At 54.5% G+C, this 8,465-nt stretch overlaps 1 protein-coding gene across 1 annotated transcript; it reads left to right on the top strand.

Moving 5' to 3' along the window:
• Positions 1-2,210: 2,210 nt before the first annotated feature.
• TRIL (TLR4 interactor with leucine rich repeats) lies at positions 2,211-7,437 on the top strand. Its single transcript, XM_043589170.1, is given in 3 exon segments — positions 2,211-4,663; positions 4,666-5,121; positions 5,767-7,437. Coding segments are annotated over 2 exon segments (2,439 nt in total). The 5' UTR covers positions 2,211-2,664; the 3' UTR covers positions 5,106-5,121; positions 5,767-7,437.
• Positions 7,438-8,465: the final 1,028 nt, after the last annotated feature.

Here is an 8,465-nt window from a genome sequence, read left to right as displayed (position 1 = left end):
CGGGCAATAACACCAAAGGCACTGAGAAATACTGAACATCTGCAGCGATCTGATGACTTTGTAAATCTTCCTTAGAGGCACCTATAAAGGAAAGACACTTCAAGTGGAGTGACCGATTAGTCCAACTATAGAGGTCCTCTGATGGGACGCTGCCTGCCCTCATTCTGCAAGTTTTCTGCAGATGCAGGAGGAGAGGAAGCTTATGCAAAGGGATGGGGTCTGATCTCTGCCTCTCCCTCTTCTGTGTTACACCTCTCTCAGCTTCCAACCTCTTCTCTGCTCTGATGGCTGTGTGTGCAGTCCTCACACCATAGACTCAAAGCAAATGCTGTCATGGCTCTATCCCAGCTAGATCCAGTGGTTCCCTTTGAAAGCCAGTAGCTTCTTACCATGCTATCCTCTGAAACAACGGGATAACCTCGGTTGCCAGCAAGGACTTCTGAAAGTCCTCCTAACAGCTTCTGGGGCCCAACACAGGAAGGCATATGCTACACTGTGCCAGCCTGGGTTTCACCCGCTAGGGCCGCCATACCTTCCTAAAGAGGCCTAGAGTCAAGACCTAAAAAGGTTTCAGAAGTTTCTCACAACGAGAACTAAAAACCAATCTATGGTTTATCTTGTTAAGATAGAAACTTGGTTTCCCACATTCATCCTTTATTTGAAAACTCAAAGCACAGCGCAAACTTGGTCTGTTCATTGTGCCCCGAAGGGGCATTTCATACTGACCACCCGCTAGCTCTCCTCCACCCATCTCCCTGGACCCTGCTTCCCCAGAAGTCTTTGCTGACCATGCAGCCAGTGATCTCTTTCCTTAAATTCAGAACTTGTCTCTATCAATTGCCTACACGAGGCTAAATGAGGCACTCAGTCACTGCCAAACACTGGCATTACTAAAAATCATCTTGCACCTCAACGGCTTTCTCTTACTATTGCCGTCTATTACTACTCAACCTTTCTATGCCCTCCCTACTAGTCAGCCTCTTGAGGTGAGGATATGTCTCCTTTAATTTTTCACGCAGTAGGTCCTTAAAATCACATTTTCTGAACATTTGGGGCAGGGAGGGGGAGAGAAGAGGCCTTTATTTTTAGCAAGGCAGTTTGCATGAACAAATACTAAAACAGCTATTCCTTGCCCACCCTCATTCTCAGCAGGGGCTGCCCTCAAAGGAGCTAGTGACAAATGCTCCATTCTATATTGATAAGTGCTAAGATTCCCCGCCCTCCCCCAGCCCCCCATCCCACCACTAAGCCAGGCCTAAGAACTTCTGGGGTCTAAAGATTTTGAAGATCACTAGAAGTCCCAGGCATCAAGGGGTTGGGCCCCACCCCCGCAGGCAGCAGTTACCAGAGGGTCAATGAAGGTTTTTTACATATATATATATATGCACACGTGCAGAGCCTACCCCAAGGCCTGTACGACTGGAGGAGGATTAATGGGACTAAATCACCAAAATCTGACAGAAACACTTCCACAGCGGTAGAACCAGTTCTGAGACTCTCCAGGCTCTTACCTACAGCAGGGCCAAGCGAATACTCGGTTCAGATCCCTAAAGGAGGCGATGCCTCTCCTGGGCTACCTGGACAGCCACGTCAAAAATCCAAACACCCAACATTCAGAAGGGGCTGACCTGGCCTCTATCTAGCCCACCGACAGCTCTTTGTAGCCAACGGGGTGCTGCCCTAAACGTCTTACAGAATGTTTGCGCAGTCCGTGCTGCCTGAACTTCCCGCAGGGTGGCACCTGGAAGAGCAAGGGACTTAAAAACGAGTAAGAGCATCCGTGCTCCCAATGCTCCGAAATGCCTGGTGTACTCATCTAAAATAAAAAGGTCTCTGTCTGCAAATTCCGTTTGTTGGCCCGGTAATCCACCCCCGCCCCCAGCCCTGCGTCCAGGGCCGACCCGTACAGCTGTTTTTAATCCCTACTTTTCTCACTCGGCGTCCCCGGCTTGGGCTGACCAGACGCGGAGCCACTTAGCGTTTCCTCCTCCTCCCCCTGTCGGGGTCTGTCCTCCCTCCGCCGTCTCCTCTTTCTCCGCCTGCATCCCCGGGGGGCAGAGTGTGGGAAGAACGAATTTCCGCCCGGTTTGCCCGCCACTCGCCGACTTGGGTCCCTTCCGGACGCAGCCTGCGCACCCCCGGCTCCTCCCCCGGCTGTTCCACCGAGGCCGCGCTCCTGGTCCGGGACCGAGAGCCAGGAGGCGCGAGCTGCGGGGGCCGAGCCGCCGGGGCACAGCAGCCAAGCCGCGCCCCGAGGAGCTCTTGGAAGGGCTCCCGCCTCCAGCTGGGGAATCCGCTCGGCGGGGAGAATCCGTGCCAGGGAATCCAGCTCTCCGGACTCAGCTGCAAACAAAAAGCTCAGGTCTGACTCCCTCCCTCCCTCCGCCCCCCGACGCACACCCGGAGAAACAGTTTTGTGCAGAAATGCAACAAGTAGCACCCGGAGCTCCCGGAGCGCCCCGCGCCGCCTGACTTGGCTGGGGGAACCCGCCTGCAGAGACCCGGGCCAGCCACCGGACAAAGGGCGGAGGAGGGGCTGGACCGCGCTGCGGAGTCCGAAAGAGGCCATTTAGCGACTCTGGCCAGGCCAAGGGGAATGCAGAGGAGACATAGAGCAGGCGGGCCAAGAGGACGATCCGGCCGCAGCACGCAAGACGGGCGGCGATGGAGGCTGCCCGCGCCGTGCGCTTCCTACTCGTGGTGTACGGCTGCCTCGCGCTCCCGCCGCGGGCCCAGCCCGTGTGCCCAGAGCGGTGCGACTGCCAGCACCCCCAGCACCTCCTGTGCACCAATAGGGGGCTCCGCGCAGTGCCCAAGACCAGCTCGCTGCCGAGCCCCCAGGACGTGCTCACCTACAGCCTCGGCGGCAACTTCATAACCAACATCACGGCCTTCGACTTCCACCGCCTGGGGCAGCTCAGACGGCTGGACCTGCAGTACAACCAGATCCGCGCTCTGCACCCCAAGACCTTCGAGAAGCTCTCGCGGCTGGAGGAGCTCTACCTGGGGAACAACCTCCTGCAGGCGCTCGTCCCGGGCACTCTGGCCCCGCTGCGCAAGCTGCGCATCCTCTATGCCAACGGGAACGAGATCGGCCGCCTAAGCCGCGGCTCCTTCGAGGGCCTGGAGAGTCTGGTCAAGCTGAGGCTGGACGGGAACGCCCTGGGGGCGCTGCCGGACGCGGTCTTCGCCCCCTTGGGCAACTTGCTTTACCTACATCTGGAGTCCAACCGGATCCGCTTTCTGGGCAAGAACGCCTTTGCCCAGTTGGGCAAACTGCGCTTCCTCAACCTCTCTGCCAACGAGCTGCAGCCCTCCCTGCGCCATGCAGCCACCTTCGCACCGCTGCGCTCCCTCTCCACCCTCATCCTCTCGGCCAACAGCCTCCAGCACCTCGGGCCGCGCGTCTTCCAGCACCTGCCTCGTCTCGGCCTACTCTCCCTCAGGGGCAACCAGCTCTCACACCTCGCGCCGGAGGCCTTTTGGGGGTTGGAGGCCCTACGCGAGCTGCGCCTGGAGGGGAATCGGCTGAGCCAACTGCCCGTGGAGCTGCTGGAGCCTCTGCACAGCCTGGAGGCGCTGGACCTTAGCGGGAACGCGCTGTCAGCTCTGCACCCCACTACCTTTGGCCACCTGGGCCGGCTGCGCGAGCTCAGCCTGCGCGACAACGCGCTCAGCGCTCTCTCCGGGGACATCTTCGCTGCCAGCCCGGCCCTCTACCGGCTGGATCTAGACGGCAATGGCTGGACCTGCGACTGCCGTCTGCGGGGCCTGAAGCGCTGGATGGGCGACTGGCACTCACAAGGCCGTCTTCTCACGGTCTTCGTGCAGTGTCGCCACCCCCCGGCCTTGCGGGGCAAGTACCTGGATTACCTGGATGACCAGCAGCTGCAGAACGGGTCTTGTGCGAGTCCCTCGTCCTCAGTTTCCCCGACCGCGGAAGGGCTGCGGAGGCCCTTGCCCACAGCCGCCGGGGAGGAGGTGGCGCCCCCTGCAGGTGGCCTCGCGGAGGAGCTGCCGCAGCCGCAGCCGCAGCCACAGCAGCGCGGGCGATTTCTGCCTGGGGTGGTCTGGGATGGGGCCGCCAGGGAGCTTTTGGGCAACCGCAGCGCTCTGAGGCTGAGCCGACGGGGCCCGGGCCTCCAGCAGCCGGGCCCCTCCGCCGCTGCTGCCGCGGACCCGGCGCCACACCCTCTGGACCTGCTTCAGAAGCCCGAACGGGGACCTCCGACTCCTGCAGATGCTGCCCATGCGGAGCCCACCCCGACGGCCGCACCCGTCTCTGCGCCATCGTCCGCTGGCGACCCCTGGCAGCGCGCGGCAAAGCAGCGTCTGGCAGCGCAGCAGCAGGAGAGCACCGCCCAGTCCGACGGCGGGGTCGGCCTGCCGCCGCTGGTGTCTGACCCGTGCGACTTCAACAAGTTCATCCTGTGCAACCTGACGGTGGAGGCGGTGGGCGCCGACAGCGCCTCGGTGCGCTGGGCGGTGCGCGAGCACCGCAGCCCCCCGCCGCTGGGCGGCGCGCGCTTTCGTCTGCTCTTCGACCGCTTTGGCCAGCAGCCTAAGTTCCACCGCTTTGTCTACCTGCCAGAGCGCAGCGACTCGGCCACATTGCGCGAGCTGCGCGGAGACACACCCTACCTGGTGTGCGTCGAGGGAGTCCTCGGGGTCGGGTCTGCCCGGTGGCCCCCCGTGACCATTGCGCTGGGCTGGTCACCCTGCCAGAGCCTGGGAGCCGGAGCAGCGTGGATTACCAGCTGCTGACCTTGGTCTTGCTGGCCGTCAACGCACTGCTGGTGCTCCTGGCCTTGGCGGCCTGGGCGTCACGCTGGCTGCGGAGGAAGCTGCGGGCTAGGCGGAAGGGTGGGGCCCCTGTGCATGTTAGACACATGTATTCCACCCGACGTCCCCTGCGCTCTATGGGCACCGGGGTGTCCGCCGACTTCTCTGGATTCCAGTCCCACCGTCCGCGCACCACCGTGTGTGCTCTCAGCGAGGCGGACCTCATCGAGTTCCCCTGCGACCGCTTCATGGACAGCGGCGGCGGCGGCACAGGTGGCAGCTTGAGACGGGAAGATCATCTTCTGCAGCGATTTGCTGACTAGATCCAGAGCCTCCGAGGTTGTGGAAACCTTTTCTTTGGCCTTGAGGAGCCACTTTCCATGGAACCCCTCAACCCGCCTCAAGGGGAGATCTCATTTTATCAGAGTTTCTCCTTTCCCCCTTGTGTGCATTTGCCAGACGAGTCAAAGGGAAAGCCGGTTCGGCAACCCCTCGCCACCCCCAGTTCCCGGTACCCATTCATGAAGTGAATGGGTGGTACTTGGTCAAGGCCAAGAGTAGGGGACAAATGGATGATGGAGCTCAGACGGGGGGGAAGCCTTCTTCTACAGGGAGACCTTGGCACAGCTGTGGCAATGGCCTTTGTAGCACTGCGATACAAGAGCCTGTCCCCCTTTGGGGTAGAAAAGGGTGCTTTTGCCCCCAGTGTGGCCAGAAAGAGATTTGGGTGCATGCTCTTTGTTTGTTCAATGTGAAACGAGAGTTTTGTTCTATTTAAGGAAAAAAGGAACTTATTTAGTATTACAAAGGAGGCTTGGCAACTTGACTGCACTGGTCTGGCGGTCTCGGCCAAGAAGGTGATGTTGTAAACAGGTGGTAAAGTTTAACACACTCACCAAGGAACTCTTTCATGTTGGTTAATAGAACATTCAGGATAATTTAATGTTTAAATAATCAGAGACGCTATTTTTTTTTTTCTTTCAGGAATGTGAAGATCTCTGCCATGTAACAAACTGACAATAAACTCAAGGACTGTTTTAGTTGAGCTGAGTGGTTCAACTAGTATTTTCTTTTTAACATTAACACCGCAAGAACATTCGCTGACCTTGGGGTTAACTAAGGTGACCTACTTTCTCAGGAGAAGGCTGCGCGCAAGACTTCTCTGTCAGGGTTGCTCCTGTGGCTTTTTAATTTTGTTTTTCTGAACCTGTATATGCAGAAGGAAATTTCAGTGCCAGAACTTGATAAAAGAATGTTAACTAACGCGTGCGTAACCAATGACCCCGCAGGGAAGGGCAGCCGTCTAGTTCACTTAACCGCATCTCTGACAATGTGTCCAGATTGGAATGAATACGATGTGGTACTTCTCGTGTTGTTATCAGTGACACGCAGTTGAGGGTGCCCTGCTTCTCTGGGGTTGCACAGTTAAGTGATAAAGGTAATTTCCTAATAGCAAGGAAGCAAAAGGTGATGGTCAATTGATAGTGTGACGTTCAATCACAGCAATGTCTTACTCTATATAAAATAGAGAGGAAGAAATTATCGGGAAAAATGTGAAAAAGTGTACGTCAGTGGTTGTCTGTTTCTACTAAAGCCAGAAGGTTGTTAGGAGTACTTAAACCTCACTGTGAAATAATTATATATTTTGCGAGTTAATCCCTCCACTACCCAGTGTTGTACCACGTTATTAAATCTTATCGTTTAGTTACTAATTGCAGTATTTCTTTTAAAATGTTGTTTTGCTTTAAATTTAGGATTAGGCTCCTTTATTTGCTCCTCCGTCGTCTTCAACTATTTGGGACACTTTGGTCCCCTGATATTTATGAAGTACATGTTTATCGCTAACCGTAGTGCTTTGGTTTACATTAGCAGTTTTGTGTGTGGTCTAAAAAAAGCGGTCCCAGAGAAGATCTGCACGGTCATACTGTCCGTGGTTATGGATTTATTGGCAGTGGGGTGCCGTGGAGGCGACTGCAATGGTGCTAAGGCTAACAGCGAATCTTCTATTTAGGGCCTTACGCCCCTGATGGTCCTGATGACTCAGGGAATCTACCCTAGACCGGGGGTCCTTCCCCAGGGCTCTCCTTTTATGTTTGGTCCATTGAGCCAAACCTGCCCTTGGCCCAGCAGCTGAGCAGGGACCCAGGCATCTAAATGAACTGATCTGTGTTCACGTTCAGATGAGTGAATGTCCAGACCACTTAAAGTACAGCTGCTTCTCTGATAGTCGTATCTGTGGGGCCCAAACTTGACCAACCACAGGAAAGAGGCTGTCATTCTTACTCTGCTGCCGAGGCTTGTGACCGATCCCGAGCCTATTAGTACGCAGGAGAGGAGTCGTTCACTCTGTTTTGCAACCTCCGGGCTACCTTGCACCCCTGGTGCCCCTAGTTTTGTTCATTTGTACAGTGATGGCATCTTTTAGCTGTTCCTTTGCACAGCAGTGAAATATTGAGCCCCACTGAAAGTCTGGAAAAGACCTCTGGACCTTCCCACCACCCACCGTTTCGTAGCAGAACATCACTGAAAATACTTCACAGAAAAACAGTAAAAGCTATGTGAAAACAGTTCGACTGGAAAGTCTTTCGGTGGGAAATGAATAAATGTTATGTGTTGTTGTGTTCAGTTATGTCAATAAACCCACTTGCTAATGGAGATATTTTATGGTCGGAGTTTCCAAATATTTTATACGCTTTCATAATGATCCGCTATGGTTTTCTACAGCAGTTGTGATCGATGACAATGAAACATGAGCTTGAAGTCTATCTGTCCTTGTTCAGTGGTTTTTAATTGCCATTTCTACGGTAGCGTACAAAGTCTATTTTTCAGGAATAGATAGGTGACTTGGTGCCCAGAGAAACAATAAGATGACTGTAAAAGCAATGGTGAGCTGCGATATGAAAACGCTGTTAATATACCAGTGACAGCAAGATGATTGGGTCTCCGCAGGCCTCAGCTGTTTAAAGGAATTGGAATTAAAAGTCAAGCCCTTTGACTCCATGGTCAATGATAAGAAGGAGCTATCTTTAACTGGAGGTCATTTTTGTCATTACAAAGTTTATGAAAAGGTAAGCTTCCTAAAGAAAAAAGACTAAACTTCGCAAGAGGTAGGAGTGTTCATTTAAAGAGGCATTGAAGGGGCACCTGGGTGGCGCAGTCGGTTAAGCGTCCGACTTCAGCCAGGTCACGATCTCGCGGTCCGGGAGTTCGAGCCCCGCGTCAGGCTCTGGGCTGATGGCTCGGAGCCTGGAGCCTGTTTCCGATTCTGTGTCTCCCTCTCTCTCTGCCCCTCCCCCGTTCATGCTCTGTCTCTCTCTGTCCCAAAAATAAATAAAAAACGTTGAAAAAAAATTAAAAAAAAAAAAGAGGCATTGAAGCCGTCTGGAATGTGGTTGGACCCTCAGCCCAACCTGTAAGCATATTACTTTCATAAGGCAGATCATTGTGCCATACACTGCCCGGTAATAAGTGGCACGAGATCAAAGCCCTCTCCCCTAATTTGCAAAGGCCTGGTTTTTACCGGAATTACAGCAATGTGGGCAGCTATCCTATAGTAAGAAAGCATTAAAAGAGGTAACTGGTATTACTTCGTATTGGTACTAAGCCACTTTCCAATCTTTGAAACTTGGAAACAAATGACGATGAAGCATTCTAATGCCAGAAATTTACTGAAGTCGACACCA

Source organism: Prionailurus bengalensis, chromosome A2, assembly GCF_016509475.1.
Source record: "Prionailurus bengalensis isolate Pbe53 chromosome A2, Fcat_Pben_1.1_paternal_pri, whole genome shotgun sequence".
In the NCBI taxonomy this organism is placed as follows: Eukaryota; Metazoa; Chordata; class Mammalia; order Carnivora; family Felidae; genus Prionailurus; species Prionailurus bengalensis.
This window is presented reverse-complemented; position numbering and strand designations above follow the sequence as displayed.